Genomic DNA, 18,650 nt, shown 5'->3' with positions numbered 1-18,650 from the left:
AGGTTGCAGCGCGCCCATACCAGAAGGCGTCTGGTCAGCCTGTATAATGACAGGGACCTGAGGCCGCCCTGGCGATTTATGTATGACACCACTGACATGCTGTCTGAACGTATCAGTAATGGCAGCCCATAAGCAGGGGACGAAAGCGAGTGAGCGCTTTGCACACTGCTAACTTCTCGAGGCAGTTTATGTGGAAGAGCTTCTCTCGCTCTGACCAAAGGCCAAACAGCGGTCTGCCCTCGAGCAGCGCTCCCCACCCTGCGTTGGATGCGTCCGTAGACACCACCCTCAGACTCGAGGAAATCCCTAGGCTTACACCTGACAGGTACCAGTCTTTTGACTTCCACGGTTTCAAAGCTGAAACCGCAAGCTTGATTGACCTTGAGGCGAAGCCGACCGGTGGCCCATGCTTTGAAGGGCACCCTCCCTTTGAGCCATATCTGCAGCGGGCGAGTTCAGTTCAGTTCAGTTCCAGTCCCAGAAAAGAAATATTCTGACTGGGGGACAGCGAACTCTTTTCCCAGTTTACTGTGAGACCGAGATTCTCGAGGTGACTCAGCAGCAGGGCTCTGTGCGCCACTATCTCTGAATGAGATTGGGCTAGGATGAGCCAATCGTCCAAATAGTTCAGCACTCGAACACCCTGCAGTTTGAGGGGAGCGAGTGCTGCGTCCATGCACTTCGTAAATGTACGGGGTGCTAGAGACAAGCCGAACGGCAGGACTTTGTACTGGTATGCCTGGCCCTCGAAGGCAAATCTCAAAAATCGCCTGTGACGTGACGCAATCTGTATTTGAAAATACGCGTCCTTTAGATCTACTGACACGAACCAGTCTCCTTGGCGAACATGCGCGAGGATTTTTCTGGTCGTTAGCATTCTGAACTGGCATTTCACAAGCGCTCTGTTCAGCTGCCTCAGATCTAGTATGGGTCTGAGACCCCCGTCTTTCTTGGGTACCAGGAAGTATCTGCTGTAAAGCCCCCCTTCGCTCTGAGCCTGAAATAAAGGTTCGATAGCCCTTTTTCTCAGAAGTTTCTGAATTTCGGCTCGAAGTAGGTGTGCTACATTCAAATCTACCGAAGTCTCGACACGCGCCGTGTGGCGGCGAGGGCGTCTGCGAAACTGTAGCGAATAGCCTTCTTTTATGATGTTTATCACCCATTTTGAAACCCCGGGAAGCTTCTCCCATGCATCTGCACGTGTAGCTAGGGGCTGAGTGAAAAGCACGCTCTGATCGACTCGCGATACAGCGGCTTTCGTGAGCTGTGACAGAAATGTCTCGCTCGCAACATCTGAGGCCGGGGCCGGAAAGCGGGCAGAAAGCGCTCGACCCCTCGACAGCATTTAGGTGGGAGAGGGAGGGCTGGATGGGCTCCGTAGGAACCGTGATGCTTGTGTGGGAACGCGGGCACTGGGGACCGGGCACGTTTACCACCTTTATAGCATCGCTCGCCGGAGCGGAGCGCCTGCACGCAGGTTTCGTTTTTACAGAAACCGTGCGATGAGCAGGAGGTAGCATTAGTGGGCACTGGGTAGTGGGCACGTGTGCTACTTTTAACGCGCAATCGAGCTGGGTCGATTTTATGTGCACGGGCCCTGTGTGTGGGGCCGTGTTTGTGTGTAGGGGTGTGCACATTACAGCGGGCAGATTTACTACACAAGAAACACCATCGGCTGTGGCCGGGACACCAAAAAAAAACTCTTTAATGGATTTATCTGGGTAGCCGTGAAAACGGCTGTTGTGTGCAGGCAAGCGGCCAGTGAGACACGCCTGTTGGCTGCAATGATCACTGGCACAGTCGCTTCGCTTGGGACTGCACGAGCGGTGAGCTTCGGTGAGGGTCCGGCCGCAGCGGGACTTGAACACCGACGCTTCCCTAGCAGTGCTAGGATGTCTTCGGGGGCTCTGGCTTCAACTCTACCTTCTGTCGCGGGCCCCGCGGCGCGGGGCGGCGACCGGAAGAGCGAAAGCGCGGTTTCGAGCTCTGCGTCTGGCGGCGTTGAGAAGAGGAGCTGGGCGGCGGTCTGGGCTGTGAACTCTGAGCAGGCAGTTTCACACGGCCTGCTGCTGAGTTGGAGCGCTTTGGCAGGAAGTGCTTCATCGCCTGGGTCGCCTTCTGCACCTCAGCATACTTGTCGGTAAATTCCTTCACCGACGTCCCGAAGAGACCAGCAGGGGAGAGCGGGGCGTCGAGGAACGCGGTCCGCTCCGCTTCTGGCATGTCTGGGAGCGTGAGCCAGAGGTGCCTCTCAGACACGGTGAGCGCCGCCATACTCCGTCCGATGGCTTGGGCCGCAGACTTCCAAGCTCTCGTGACCTCCTCGTGAAGCTCAGGAAGGAAGGGGGCGGGCTTAGACGCAGGCGTAGACTTTTCCCCGGGCAAAAAATAGCCATCCAACCGGTTGTGGGCGGGCTGCTCGGGCGAAACCCACTCAAGGCCAAGGCTCGCCGTGGCTTGAGTGAGCACGCGGATGAGCTCCGCCTCGATGCTCGCTCTCTTTCCTTTGGTCGCGGGAGCGGGGGGCGCGAGGTCCGCAGAGCTCGCCCAATCCTCGCTGCCGGACGCCAAGACAGAGCACGAGTCCTCATCCCTCAGCATGGCGTCGATCTCATCGATGTCGTCGACGGAAGCTGCGGCAATCTGCGGCCGCTGTCCGTCGGGGATCGAAGCTGAAGAAGCCGGAGAAATAGTTTGCGGGCGCGCCGGCGAACATTGGCGGCTAGGGGATGGTTCAGGGTTCCGCTGTGCACGGTGCTTTTTACGGCTCGGCACAACAGCAGAAAACACGGGCTCCTGGAACGACGCCAGGCGAGTCCGCAGAGTCGCCAAAGGCAGAAGTTCACAGTGATGGCAGCCGCCATCCGCAAGAGCGATAGCCGCGTGTTGCTCACCCAGGCAGGAAGCGCATATAACATGACGGTCCCCGTCGCTGAGCGTTGCACGGCATGAGCCGCAGGAAGGCATCCTCGGAGAAGACGGCTTCCGGATACAAATAACACGTGTGAGCCCCGCCGGCGAACTCACACACACTTAAATGGAGGCAAATGATATAAGCGCCGGAACGCGCAGCTGGAAGGCGAAGAAGGTGGCGGTGCCAGCGGCTTCACGTCCTCTCCCGCTGAAGTGCTCTCTCGATGGCGCAGCTTCTCCTCGGATCAGCGAAGTAGGTGTTTCGCTGAAGGATAAAAAAATCAGAGTTCATAAGCCTGTGAGTGAAATATATAGCCCTAAGCCACGCCCGTTTCGGCGGGACGTGACGCGGGAGGGCGCGAAGCGCCCTCATTGGGTGTGACGTCACTCTAGGGCTCGCTCCATTGGCTTAAGAATTTGCCGCACAGCAGCCAATAGGCACGCGAGCGGTCTCGCCTAGGTCTGTATGCTGTGGCAATGCGCTTTACATTGATACAAAATTAAGGATAATTTGTTGCTTCAGTATTCTCGTGGAAAAGGATTTTCCCCAATGCGTTGCTACGACAACGCAGTACGAGAGTATCTCTCGTAAGAGAACGGATGCTGTGTTAATTACGTGAAATATTTACCACAGAGTTTTCTTCTCATTTCTACCAGTGATCGCTTTATTCAATTTCCAACGTCGATCTGCGCACGTCAACAGCGCTACTGAGTTGTAGGTTGCCAGGTTGAGCTCACAAATGGGTTGAAATGTGAATGATGTGTTGATTGCACGAGTAGAATGGGTTTCATACAAGATCTGGCAACTGGGCAACCTTGGAATAATATATTGATGTGATTATTCATATAACGACGTTTGGGAATACAAATTACGGGAGTTTCACGGGAGAAAGGACAAAACGGGAGGGGGGCGGGAGATGGGTGTGAAATACGGGAGACTCCCGGTGAAAACGGGAGTGTTGACAGGTATGCTCCAAATGTGGATGCGCGTTCATGTTTGTGGGGGGGCGTAGCTTTGGACGGAGCACTGACAGGAGGGGGTGGAGCTTAGAAGAGGTGCCACTTTCAAATCTGGCTAGCTCTCCAACATTACCGACCCTAGCTTTAATCAATATGAAAAAAGAATCTGTGAGATGTCTACTTTTGTATGTGTCCACTTACAATCAAAACAAAATGTTGTGCTTTTGTAAAATAAAGAAATTAAACAGGGTGTGCTTTCTGCCTCTTTCTTCTAGTGAACTTTTTTTGTGTGTATAAAACCAATAGTATATCCATCCATCTTCTTCCGCTTATCCGCAGGGCCGGGTCGCGGGGGCAGCAGTCTAAGCAGAGACACCCAGACTTCCCTCTCCCTAGACACTTCCTCCAGCTCTTCCGGGGGGACACCGAGGCGTTCCTAGGCCAGCCGGGAGACATAGTCTCTCCAGCGTGTCCTAGGTCTTCCTCGGGGTCTCCTCCCGGTGGGACGTGCCCGGAACACCTTCCCAGGAAGGCGTTCAGGAGGCATCCGAAACAGATGCCCGAGCCACCTCAGCTGACCCCTCTCGATGTGGAGGAGCAGCGACTCTACTCTGAGCTCCTCCCGAGTGACCGAGCTCCTCACCCTATCTCTAAGGGATCGCCCAGCCACTCTGCGGAGAAAGCTCATTTCGGCCGCCTGTATCCGGGATCTTGTTCTTTCGGTCATGACCCAAAGCTCATGACCATAGGTGAGAGTAGGAACGTAGATTGACCGGTAAATCGAGAGCTTCGCCTTGCGGCTCAGCTCTTTCTTCACCACGACAGACCGGTACAACGACCGCATTACTGCAGCAGCTGCACCGATCCGTCTGTCAATCTCCCGTTCCATCCTTCCCTCACTCGTGAACAAGACCCCAAGATACTTAAACTCCTCCACTTGAGGCAGGAACTCTCCCCCAACCTGAAGTGAGCAAGCCACCCTTTTCCGACTGAGGACCATGGCCTCGGATTTGGAGGTGCTGATTCTCATCCCAGCCGCTTCACACTCGGCTGCAAACCGTCCCAGTGCATGCTGAAGGTCCTGGTCTGTAGGGGCCAACACGACAAAATCATCCGCAAAGAGCAGAGACGAAATCGTGTGGTCCCCGAACCTGACACCCTCCGGCCCCTGGCTGCGCCTAGAAATTCTGTCCATAAATATTATGAACAGAACCGGCGACAAAGGGCAGCCCTGCCGAAGTCCAACATGCACCGGGAACAAGTCTGACTTACTGCCGGCAATGCGAACCAAGCTCCTGCTCCGGTCGTATAGGGACCGGACAGCCCTTAGCAAAGGACCCCGGACCCCATACTCCCGGAGCACCCTCCACAGGCCGCCTCGAGGGACACAGTCGAATGCCTTCTCCAAATCCACAAAGCACATGTGGATTGGTTGGGCAAACTCCCATGAACCCTCCAGCACCCTGTAGAGGGTATAGAGCTGGTCCAGTGTTCCACGGCCGGGACGAAAACCGCACTGTTCCTCCTGAATCCGAGGTTCTACTATCGGCCGTAATCTCCTCTCCAGTACCCTAGCATAGACTTTCCCGGGGAGGCTGAGAAGTGTGATCCCCCTGTAGTTGGAACACACTCTCCGGTCCCCCTTCTTAAAAAGAGGGACCACCACCCCAGTCTGCCATCCCAGAGGCACTGTCCCCGACCGCCACGCGATGCTGCAGAGGCGTGTCAGCCAAGACAGCCCCGCAACATCCAGAGACTTGAGGTACTCAGGGCGGATCTCATCCACCCCCGGTGCCTTGCCACCGAGGAGTTTCTTGACTACCTCGGTGACCTCAGCTTGGGAGATGGACGAGTCAACCTCCGAGCCCTCAGCCTCTGCTTCCTCAATGGAAGACGTGACGGCGGGATTGAGGAGATCCTCGAAGTATTCCTTCCACCGTCCGACGACATCCCCAGTTGAGGTCAACAGCCGCCCACCTCCACTGTAAACAGCGTTGGTGGGGCACTGCTTCCCTCTCCTGAGTCGCCGGACGGTTTGCCAGAATCTCTTCGAGGCCAGCCGATAGTCATTTTCCATGGCCTCTCCGAACTCCTCCCAGGCCCGAGTTTTTGCCTCCACAACCACCCGGGCTGCAGTTCGCTTGGCCTGCCGGTACCCGTCAGCTGCCTCAGGAGTCCCACAAGCCAACCAGGCCCGATAGGACTCCTTCTTCAGCTTGACGGCATCCCTTACTTCCGGTGTCCACCACCGGGTTCGGGGATTGCCGCCTCGACAGGCACCGGAGACCTTACGGCCACAGCTCCGAGTGGCCGCTTCGACAATGGAGGTGGAGAACATGGTCCACTCGGACTCAATATCTCCAGCCTCCCTCGGGATCCGGTCGAAGCTCCGCCGGAGGTGGGAGTTGAAGATCTCTCTGACAGGAGACTCGGCCAAACGTTCCCAGCAGACCCTTACAGTACGCTTGGGTCTGCCGAGTCTGTCCAGCTTCCTCTTCCGCCATCGGATCCAACTCACCACCAGGTGGTGATCAGTTGACAGCTCCGCCCCTCTCTTTACCCGAGTGTCCAAGACATATGGCCGCAGGTCAGATGAAACGACCACAAAGTCGATCATCGACCTACGGCCTAGGGTGTCCTGATGCCACGTGTACTGATGGACACCCTTATGCTTGAACATGGTGTTCGTTATGGACAAACTGTAACTAGCACAGAAGTCCAATAACTGAACACCGCTCGGGTTCAGATCAGGGGGGCCGTTCCTCCCAATCACGCCCCTCCAGGTTACACTGTCGTTGCCCACGTGAGCATTGAAGTCCCCCAGTAGAACGACGGAGTCTCCAGTCGGAGCACTTTCTAGCACCCCTCCCAGAGACTCCAAGAAGGCCGGGTACTCTACACTGCCGTTTGGCCCGTAGGCACACACAACAGTGAGAGACCTATCCCCGACCCGTAGGCGCAGGGAAACGACCCTCTCGTTCACCGGGGTAAACTCCAACACATGGGGGCTGAGCTGGGGGGCTATAAGCAAACCCACACCAGCCCGCCGCCTCTCACCATGGGCAACTCCAGAGTGGTGAAGAGTCCATCCTCTATCAAGGAGTGTGGTTCCAGAGCCTAAGCCGTGCGTAGAGGTGATACCAACTATCTCTAGTTGGAACCTCTCAACCTCACGCACAATCTCAGGCTCCTTCCCCGCCAGCGAGGTGACGTTCCACGTCCCTAGAGCTAGTTTCCGTGTCCAGGGATCGGGTTGTCGAGGCCCCCGCCTTCGACTGCTGCCCGATCCTCTCAGCACCGGCCCCTTATGGCCCCTCCTGCAGGTGGTGAGCCCACGGGAAGGCGGCCCCACGTCGCTCCTTCGGGCTGAGCCCGGCCGGACCCCGTGGGGGGAGGCCCGGCCACCAGGCGCTCGCACACGAGCCCCAACCCCGGGCCTGGCTCCAGGGTGGGGCCCCGGCTGCGCCATACCGGGCGACGTCACGGTCCTCAATTTGTTACTCATCATAATGGGGTTTGTGAACCGCTCTTAGTCTGACCCGTCACCTAGGACCTGTTTGCCTTGGGAGACCCTACCAGGGGCATATAGCCCCGGACAACATAGCTCCTAGGGTCTTTCGGGTACTCAAACCCCTCCACCACGTTAAGGTGGCAGTTCAAGGAGGGGTCGAATAGTATATAACCATTAGTTTTAATGTGACCACACCCACACACGCAAAAGATATTGACATGCAAATCGGCCACGCAAACTCACTCATTACCTCAAAAACAAAGCGGCAAACTTCATCAGTCCTCTGCTGTTCGTCGAGTTTGGAAGACACGCTGTGAGCTTACATTGGATTTACATCAGAAGAAGAAGAAAGCGATTTGAAGACAAGAAAGATTTTAAGGTAAGAAATAATTCTGAATTATATTAGTTAGTGTTATGGTTGCATAAACTTCACATTGCCATTGAACTGTTTCTCGATGCTTCAGTACATGTTCTCTGCACGCGCTGTGAGTTTGAAAAGCAAAACGCACCAAACATTATCATGGTTTTTACTCCAATCTCATTTCATAACGTCATATCGTTTGTAAACATTTGACGTAACATATGATAATCAATATATTTTTCTCTTGTGTAGTGTTACTGAAGTGTTTATTTTTAACAATGCCTGCTATACTATTGTTATTATTATTTTATTCAGCCCTACACGTATATGCCTACAAGGCACAACAAACCTGGTGTTCATTATATATATATATATATATATATATATATATATGTGTGTGTGTGTGTGTGTGTGTGTGTGTGTGTGTGTGTATTTTGTAAATTTTAAAAAGCAATTTTAACCAGAACAAATCTAAAATGTATTCCCAAAATCGTGCAGCCCTATTTTCTCTTGAACACCTTGGACATTACAGGTATGTACTATGTTTCAGGAATGGCACAAAGGTGTGTGACTGGCTAAGTCTCTGTCTTTAGTTCAGTGTGTTAAATAATGTGCTTTTTTACCATTTGTTGTGTATCTTTGGATTATGTTGTATTGTAAATAAATCCCAACAATCAAAAAGCCATTATTTTTTAAATCTCCTCATTCTCTGTGCAAGGTTCCTCATAATGATAGGCCCTGAGAGCTCCTAATAGGGCCATTATGGGAGGGTCTTTGTCTCTCTCAGGTGTGAAAAACTTAATGGTGGTTTACGCCTACTCGCATAAAGCTTTCTTACACAAGACATTTCTTACAAATTTTAAATCAATATATTGTCTTGAGTCAATATATTATATCTGAATGAGTATTCTGGGTGATTTTCACATTGTTTTGGAGCAAATATTCTAGGCTACGTGATACAATTTTCAAAAGTCTTGTGAAGAAATAATCAGTTTGGGTTTCATGACCCAACTACAAAACTACAAAATTGTACATACATGCTGCTGACATATTGTAGCAGAGTTTGTGCTGAATACAGTGTAATACGACTTTAGCCATGAAAATGTCACAAGTAACAGAAATAAGCACAAATGTTAGAGCATGTCAGAACACCTCCAGGACCCAGAAAACCCCTCAGACCCCAGAGGGTTAAAACAGCAAAAAAAAAAAAAAAAAAAAAAAAAAAAAAAAAAACTCAGGGAAACAATCCAAACGGCACAAAATAAACTTCTTGGAGCAAGAGCAGACTTACAGCAGTAACTGGCTTAGGAACATCAATAACCAAGCGAAGATACTGAGGAACAGACCAGCTTAAATACACAGCAGAGAACGAGGCACATGTGAGAACAATAGCACTGATCACTAAAAACACAATATTAGACATGAGAGTTCTATGGGAAAATTTAAACAATTTCAAAGTGGTCAATTTCTAGTGGTCAAACTTAAACATTACAAAGCAAAATCTCTGACAAGTGGGGTAAGAAAGGTATATCTAATTCAAGATAGGATTGGACTGTGGTCCACAGCAGAGTCAGTTGTGCTGTGAATTATCAGTCACTATTATAATAAAATAAAAAATAAATCAGTTGGGCTGCAAACTATGATCATGCCAAACTCTTTCCACTTGATTTCAGACTCCGAAAAGTGCTGAAATTTTCTCATCATGAATGATTAACAGTCAAGAAACACAAGGCTATTAACTGACTCACCATTGCCATGATGGTGAAAGAGAAGTTTGGTGTCATCTGTGAAGGAAAGAGACTGTCGTTGTACAGAGCGATGCAAGCACAAGACCATGAAGGACAACAAAATAGTATTTAAGCTCTGCATGCAAAATGCACAAAAAAACAATGACATACATTATAATTATAGCTGTAAGACCATAAAGTCCCTGTAAAGGCAATTCTAAAAAAAATTCTAAACACATTATAAATGTTAGAAATGTATTGCTCAAACACATTACAAAGACTGTGACCTGTGAAGTACTGAATTGTGGAGTTCAATCGCGAGTTACTGTCAGTACTATTAGTTACTACAGCCTACAGTTTGCTAGCTAGCTATGCCTTCATCACGGAAATACGTAATATTTACGCTAGGGGGGTGGGGGTGTGACCAATCACCAATCACAGCCCTTGTGGTCTGCGTCGCCTCGACGCGTAGTTAAAATTTTTTGGAGGTGCACGTCGAGCTACGGCGGAGGGGTTCGCGTCGACGCAGAAGGGTCTGCGGGGGTACGTCGTCGATATGACGCAGAAGCATAAAAAGGCCTTAAGGTGCCTTGTGTTGCTTATGTTATAATTATAGTAGGTAGTCCACACAGTAACTCCACAGTTGAGTGTGGGGACTGCAGCTTTCCCACGAGTGGGCGTGGTTTCAGCAGAGCCAGCGTTTGAGAGTTGAGACTACTGCTAATTTTTTCAAAATTTTGATAGCTTATTTTATGTACTTGCCGGCTTTTTTATCAATCAAATTTGGCTGGGTGGCTAATAACACATTTTTCTGTGGTGTGACAAACTCAGAACACATACTTAATTTTGACTTTACAGGGACTTTAAATATCATGCAAATGAATCCTTAGCTATCAGAAAAATGCTGCAGTTATGAGTGTGATGGGTTATGTATCATGGTTTTTATGTATGTCTTAGACATACTCGCCTTCAGTCACAGGACTGGCGGGTAGAGCTGCAGGAGGAGTCGTCATCGATGGCAGTGAAGAACTAAAAGGGCTGATTGAACTCTCTGGGCTTCCCTGAGCATATTCGTCACATGTGCCTTTTGCCTTAGACAAGAACATACCAACTCATATTATTATTTTTTAAATACAAGTACATGCGAGTTAAAAAAAAACAGCATTCACTTTGTTAATGACATATTCACTCTCATGATACTAACATTACCCATGTAGCCACCATAATTGCCACATGAAGTAAATAATGAAGTATTATTACTTATTATTAGGGGTGTGACAAGATCTCATGCCACGAGATCTCGCGAGACTAAAATGTGATGAGATTTAGTTGTGGCTATGGTCTCTGTTTTGGTCTCTGTTTGCACTTTGAATACTGAGAAAGTACTTTGATTATGGTTTCACTTGCACTTATTTGCACTTAGAAAGACTAAGAAAAAAAAAAGTTTTTTATTTCATTTTATTAGGGGCCAAGCACTGAAGGTGCGGGCACCTATTGTATCTGTTCCGGTTCTTCTTCTTCTTCTTCTTCTTCTTCTTTTTTTTCTTCCGACTGGGCGTCTATGGCAGCCTATAGAACCGTTTGCGGGAAACTTATGTGATAGACTTATGTGAACACAGTGATAGAGGACAGCCTGAACTATCACCATAGCAAATTTGGAGTCTCCAACTCATTCCCTCTAGCGCCACCAGCTGTCCAAAGTTTAACTCATGTTTATGCTTATAACTTTTGAACCACAAGGGCTAGAAACAAAATTCTTTTCCCCTCTGATTCCTGAGCTCGCGACGATTCAACTGCACCATATGACGTAATTTTCCGTCATAATAGTTTTCCCGCCATTTTGAATTTTCCGAAAAACCTACTTTTTCGAACTCCTCCTAGGCCGTTGCTCCGAATTTCACGAAAATTGAACCAGATAGTAATGACACTGATCTCAATAGATTCCTTGGGTTATGCTGAAAACATAGATACCAATTTTGCCATAGTCAGCCAAACTTCCTGTCCGCCATCTTTATTTTCTTTTAAAACCTACTTTTTCGAACTCCTCCTAGACCGAACGTCCGATTTTCACCAAAATCGGATCGTGTCATCTCCAGACCGTGCCAAGTAAAAGTTATGGATTTCGTGTCGATAGACGAAACCGTTTTCGTATACCGCAGTGTCAAAGTTGAGGCATGATGCCAAAATGACTATTCAGGCTTTATATCTGCAATGCCTTGACATATTGACACCAAACTTTGTATGTGTCATTGTCACTTCACTCTTACCACATCACATCAGTTTCGTAACTGCGCCACCTATTGGTCGAAAGTGATAATCATATTTTTAGTTATTGTATGTGATTTTTCAACCATTTTGCCATAATTCATCTTCAAATGTCTTTAATTGCTCCTTGCTGCAGTTTGTCTCACACTTTCAGCCATGTAGGCATATCTCGTCGTCTGCTTTTGCGCTTGGCCCCGTAATGGCTGCTTGCAGCTATATTTAGGGGCCAAGCACTGAAGGTGCGGGCACCTATTGTATCTGTTCCCGTTCTTCTTCTTCTTCTTTTTCCGACTGGGCGTCTATGGCAGCCTATAGAACCGTTTGCGAGAAACTTATGAAAATTGGCACAGTGATAGAGGACAGCCTGATCTATCACCATAGCAAATTTGGAGTCTCCAACTCATTCCCTCTAGCGCCACCAGCTGTCCAAAGTTTCACTCATGTTTATGCTAATAACTTTTGAACCACAAGGGCTAGAAACAAAATTATTTTTTCCTCTGATTCCTGAGCTCACGACGATTCGACTGCACAATATGACGTCATTTTCCGTCATAATAGTTTTCCCGCCATTTTGAATTTTCCGAAAAACCTACTTTTTCGAACTCCTCCTAGGCCGTTGCTCCGAATTTCACGAAAAATGAACCAGATCATCTCCAGACCTTGACGACCAAAAGTTATGGAATTCAAGTTGATTCGAATTACCGTTCTCGAATACCGCGCAAATAAATTTTACGTAGCGCTTGCGAAAACAGACGTAAGGCCGTATCTCCACAACGCTTTATCGGATTCAGACCAAATTTGGTACATGTCATCACAAGCATGACCTGAGGCTACATGCTGCGTTTCGGCGCAGCGCTACCTACTGGTCCGGAGATATGAAGAATTTATGTTTTTGCTTATAACTTCTGAACGGTTTGTCTAAAAATCACAAAAGTGGCCTCGTTAGATTCAGGGCGTCGTGTTGAGTTGACTGATATCCAATTTTCCCATATGTGCTAAAATGCTGTATTTTATGAACGCATGAACGTATCGTTACGAAACTCAGTATGGGTCATCAGTACAACGCCTTAAAGGTACTCAAAAATTTATGAGACAGCGCCACCTTTTGGTCAAAAGTTATAATGAAATTTCCAAAAATGCTAATAACTTTTGAATAAATTTGCCTATAGTAATGACACTGATCTCAATAGATTCCTTGGGTTATGCTGAAAACATAGATACCAATTTTGCCATAGTCAGCCAAACTTCCTGTCCGCCATCTTTATTTTCTTTTAAAACCTACTTTTTCGAACTCCTCCTAGACCGAACGTCCGATTTTCACCAAAATCGGATCGTGTCATCTCCAGACCGTGCCGAGTAAAAGTTATGGATTTCGTGTCGATAGACGAAACCGTTTTCGTATACCGCAGTGGCAAAGTTGAGGCATGATGCCAAAATGACTATTCAGGCTTTATATCTGCAATGCCTTGACATATTGACACCAAACTTTGTAAGTGTCATTGTCACTTCACTCTGACCACATCACATCAGTTTCGTAATTGCGCCACCTATTGGTCGAAAGTGATAATCATATTTTTAGTTAATGTATGTGACTTTTCAACCATTTTGCCAAAATTCATCTTCAAATGTCTTTAATTGCTCCTTGCTGCAGTTTGTCTCACACTTTCAGCCATGTAGGCATATCTCGTCGTCTGCTTTTGCGCTTGGCCCCGTAATGGCTGCTTGCAGCTATATTTTATACTGTTTTTTTTATATGCCCAGATAGCATGGTGACATTGATACGATGTTGAGTTTTGATCCAAACCATAATTTTGGTTGAGATTGACATTGACATTTCAATGTTTAAAGTGTGTTGGATCAGCATTGAAATGTTAATGAAAGCCAACAGCACAAAAGGGTGGAGACAATGACATTGAACTAACAGTGATTTGTAGTTGATGAGCACAAAACCATTTAGACATGTATCTCTGCAGATCACTAGTGGATGTTTCTCAATCAGTGGGGCGTTTTCACATAAGGAATGATAATTCCTTATCATGAATAAGGAAAATGTGGGGAGGGAGTGAAACCAAAATGCTGCAATTGTGGAGGAAGCCATAGTGTTGCACACTGCGGATGTGAAATATATAAGAGAGAAGTGGAGGTGCAGCAGATTAAAGTAAAGGAAAAAGTATCATATGCTGATGCAGTCAGGTTTGTAGGACAGGAAAAGCAAAATAAGGAAGGAATTAATAGAGAGCAAGTGGTGATGAAAGATGTTCAAGATAAGAAGAAGGTATGGATGCAAAAGAAGAAGTTGGTGACATTTATAGCAGGGGGGATAAATGCAACATATGAAATCAAATCAAAAACAGAAAGGATTCAGATTATTGTTAAAGCAGCTGAGCATCCCTTGAATATGATAGGGCTAAAATGGGAAGAGATAAAGGAGTTGATAATGCAGGCTAGTCAAGAGATGGTATGTGGTGACTGTTAATAGTGCTAATATTACAGTGGAATACGAGAAGCTTGGTTGCTAATGGCCAGGATCTTAAACAGTTTATATTAAAAAGAAAAGAAGAACCAGATATTCAGGAGACCTGGGGTCTCATTTATAAAACTGTGCGTAGGATCCTTACTAAAAGTGTACGTGCGCCCGAAAGCCAAAAATGGCGTACACAAAACAATATTCAGACTTATAAAACTGTGCGTACGCCAGAACCTGCGCAGGATTCACTTTATAAATCCCAGTCAGCGGAAGATTGTGCGCACATGCGTCTCCTCCCCGAAATAACCATATATGGAGCTTACAACGCCTAGTTTTACTATGCATATCCTCATCTGCATATCATTTGCATATGATTATTCACCGACGTGTCACGTGATAACATGTTTAATGGTACAAGACATTAGGAAAATATGAAATACGGATGTGCCGTCACATTACATTAATAAAAATAATTTAGTAGCTGTGGCCCTATCCTTGCCTTGTTTTTGAATAAATAAATCAAATAGTGTAAAATACATTTCAGATAAAGTTTTTCTCAATCTTTTCCACTGACCAAATAGTGGTTTTAATTGATTTATATTTGTAATGGAAACCGACAGACCTTGTTGAGCATTATATTTGCACAATCTGCTACTATCATAGGCAGCAATTATCTCTGTATTTAAAACATTAAAACACAGCATGCCAAAGGAAAAGTGTTGAAAAGCATATGCATCCACAACAAATATGTATAGGCTATTTATATATATATTTTAACTTTTCAGTAAATGTCATGTAGCTAGTTTAAGTGTTTAACTCCATTAATGAGAATGGCATATTTAATCTAAATGTTTATATCAGAAGTAAAACAGTTTAAATCATTATTTTATTTAAACTGTAATTGTGAACATGCACTGTAGCCTATTTATGATTAGGACTCATAATGAAGATTTACAGTTTTACTTCATCTGCCATTAGATATGCGTCCGTTTCACTAAACGGCCCAACGCGCTTGATGGCGCGGACATTTAATGTATGGATATTTGCTTCAAGCGATAGGCTTGGTGAGTGAAATTATATTTGTATTATCTTTCTGTACATATATAATTTTATTTCGATTTTCTGTCTAAAAGTGACCAAAAAGACATTTAACTCCAGCTCACCATCAGTGTCGCCAATTCCCTTTGTCTCCAGAATGTGCGTACGCACGGCTCAAAGTTTGCTTAAAGGTGCGCACATTCTCCCGTCAAGTTTGTTTTTTATAGATCACAACCTTTGCGTGGGAACTGGCGTACGTACGTTTCCAGCCCCGTTTTGTGCGTACACACGCTTTATAAATGAGACCCCTGATTAAGACCGAGATTAGATTTTACATTATATGGTTATGTTGCAATACGGAGAGATAGGGAAGAGGGGTTAGGAGGAGAATGTGCTACCTTTATTTTTTATTTATTTATTTATATTTTTAAAACAGGAAAAGATTAAGGACAATCAGGCCTGGCTCAGTATAAAACTGATTTTCAGCAGGTTCCTGCTCTGCAGAACATAAAAACCACATCATACTTATCTGACCGTTATCAGTTTGTAGCAGTAAATGAAGAGATGTCTTATCAATCACAAGTTCAGTATGGCGTACCACAAGGCTCAGTACTAGGACCGCTGCTGTTCACTCTGTATATGCTACCATTAGGAGATATCATTAGGAAACATGGAATTAGCTTTCACTGTTATGCCGACGATACTCAGCTGTATATTTCTTCAAAACCTAACGAAACCTACCAATTCACAAAATTAACGGAATGCATAGCTGATAAAAAATTGGATGACTAGTAATTTCCTACTACTAAATTCAGAAAAAACAGAGATTCTAATTATTGGTCAAAAAACTTCCACACGTAATAACCTAGAGTACTGTCTAACACTTGATGGCTGCTCTGATAAGTCTTCGTCGTCAGTTCGGAACTTGGGTGTGCTCTTTGATACCAATCTTTCATTTGAAAGTCATGTGTCTAGTATCTGTAAAACCGCTTCCTTCCATCTTAAAAATATATCTAAATTACGTCATATGCTCTCAATGAATAATGCAGAACAATTAGTTAATGAGTTTATGACCTCAAGGCTAGATTATTGTAATGCTCTACTGGGTGGTTGCCCTGCACGCTTAATAAACAAACTACAGCTGGTCCAAAACGCAGCAGCTCGAGTTCTTACCAGAACCAGGAAGTATGACCATATTAGCCCCGTTCTGTCAACACTGCATTGGCTGCCTATTAAACATTGTATAAATTTAAAAATATTGCTGATCACTTACAAAGCACTAAATGGTTTAGCTCCGCAGTACTTGAGCGAGCTCTTAACGCATTATAGTCCTTCACGTCTACTGCGATCTCAAAATTCCGGCCAGTTAATAATACCTAGAATATCAAAATCGACTGCTGGCGGTAGATCCTTTTCCTATTTAGCACCAAAACTTTGGAACAGTCTTCCTAACATTGTCCGGGAAGCAGACATACTCTGTCAGTTCAAATCTAGACTAAAAACACATCTCTTCGGCCTAGCATACACACAACACATTATAGACTTCTATAATTCAATGTTAGGCTGCATAGTTTAGAACAGCCGGGACCGGGAACACTTCCCGTAAATCCTGATGTACTTGGTACATCATAAGAAGGATGGCGTCTACGCTAATATTAGTCTCTCTGTCTATCCCGAGGTTTACCGCTGTCCACCGGAACCAGGCCGTATCCAGATCTGATGAAGGACCAGCGCCAGGACACGACGACGCCGCTGACCTGAAGTGTCAACCAGTCTCTCCTCCTCTCCACTCCGACTTCAACCAACCGGAACTGGACAAAATCTCTGATTCATTCTGACTTCTGACCTGTAATGCTCCTGAATCATAATCATCCACTGTTCGCTCGTTGGCCAGAGGAGAACTGGCCCCTGACTGAGCCTGGGTTCTCCCAAGGTTTTTTTCTCCATTCTGTCACCTGATGGAGTTTTGGTTCCTTGCCGCTGTTGCCTTGCCTTCTGGCTTGCTTAGTTGGGGACATTTAATATTCAACAATATTATAGATCTGCCTTAAAGGTGGACAATGATGAAATTTTTTTATTTTTTATTATTATTTTCATGTTATCACTGTGAAGCTGCTTTGATACAATCTGTATTGTAAAAAGCGTTATATAAATAAAGGTGACTTGACTTGACTTGACTTGACTGTCTGAAGGCAGCCCTGACCGGGCAGAGAAGATTCACGTCAGTCTCGCTGTCAGACCCAGGGAGAGCTGACAAGGAAATAACTTGCGCTCTGAAAGGAGTGGCCAACACCTTGGGGACATAACCATGTCTTGGTTTGAGGATGACTTTGGAGTCATTAGGCCCAAACTCAAGGCACGTCGCACTCACTGAGAGCGCTTGTAGGTCAGCTCCGGGAACCATACTTGGAAATACTTCCAAAGCGGCGCTACGAGGAGCACAGAGCATTTGCTCTCCCTGATTCGTTTTATTACCTGTGATAACAATGTAATCGGTGGAAACGCATAGAGCTGGCGGCTGGGCCAGTCGTGGGCCAGCCGCCTGTTCCTCTCAAATGTTCCCTGTTCTTTGTGAAGAATATTGGGCAATGAGCGTTGTCTTGTGACGCAAAGAGGTCGACTTCCGCTCTGCCAAACATATCCCACAGCGACTGAACTACCCAAGGGTGAAGGAACATTGTCTCTGGACAGCATGTCCAGACCCACGTTCAGACGGCCCGGCACGTGCGCCGCTCTCAGCGAGCGCAGATTGTGCTGAGACCACACGAGGAGGCGTTCCGCCAACACATGATGGTTCTGTGATCTGAGACCGCCCTGGCGGTTTATGTAGGACGCCACCGACATGTTGTCAGTGCGGACTAGGACATGGTGGCCCTTTAAGAAGGGGAGAAAATACCCCAAAGCGTTCTCGACCGCTTTCATCTCCAGACAGTTTATGTGCAAGCACTTCTCTCGGCCTGACCACAGGCCAAAAGCCGGCCTGCCCTCGTAGAGGGCGCCCCAACCTGAGTTGGAGGCATCTGTCGAGCCTACTTTCAGCTTCGAGATCGCTCCCAGATCGACGCCTGACTGATACCAGTCGGTCACTGTCCAAGGCTCCAGAGCAGCAACACAGCTCTGGGTTACCTTGATGCGTGCATGACCGGAGGTCCATGCCCGGCGTGGGACGCGCGTCCTCAGCCATTGCTGAAGTGGTCGCATGTGAAGCAAGCCCAGCCGCATTACCGCTGAGGCTTAGGCTGAGGCCATGAGGCCTAGCATCCTCTGAAAACATTTGAGAGGAATGACACTGCCAGTTTTGAATGACGCCGCTAGGCGCTGTATTCGCAGCGCACGCTGTGACGTAAGCCGCACTGTCATGGACACCGAGTCCAGATCTGTACCCAGAAAAGAGATCCTCTGGCTGGG

General features: G+C 47.0%; 2 protein-coding genes across 3 annotated transcripts in view; both read right to left on the bottom strand.

The window, feature by feature from the left end:
• LOC306989040 (uncharacterized protein) overlaps positions 1-18,650 on the bottom strand; it is a gene marked incomplete at its 3' end in the record, with an annotated part of 978,518 nt that overhangs the window by 7,219 nt on the left and 952,649 nt on the right. The window lies entirely within an intron of this gene.
• Positions 1-18,650, bottom strand: part of plxdc1 (plexin domain containing 1) — a 245,503-nt gene that overhangs the window by 42,822 nt on the left and 184,031 nt on the right. For both annotated transcript variants that reach the window (XR_013795634.1, XM_079595213.1), the window contains exons 11-12: positions 10,440-10,563; positions 9,494-9,529 (exon numbers count right to left, since the gene is read on the bottom strand). Coding sequence is in view for 1 of the 2 variants with exons in the window: in XM_079595213.1 (XP_079451339.1) it covers positions 9,494-9,529; positions 10,440-10,563 (160 nt within the window). In the remaining variant the exon portion in view is untranslated. The remainder of the gene's footprint in view (positions 1-9,493; positions 9,530-10,439; positions 10,564-18,650) is intronic.

The sequence above is a fragment of the Phoxinus phoxinus genome (genome assembly GCF_949152265.1).
Source record: "Phoxinus phoxinus genome assembly, chromosome: 21".
Taxonomy (NCBI): domain Eukaryota; kingdom Metazoa; phylum Chordata; class Actinopteri; order Cypriniformes; family Leuciscidae; genus Phoxinus; species Phoxinus phoxinus.
This window is presented reverse-complemented; position numbering and strand designations above follow the sequence as displayed.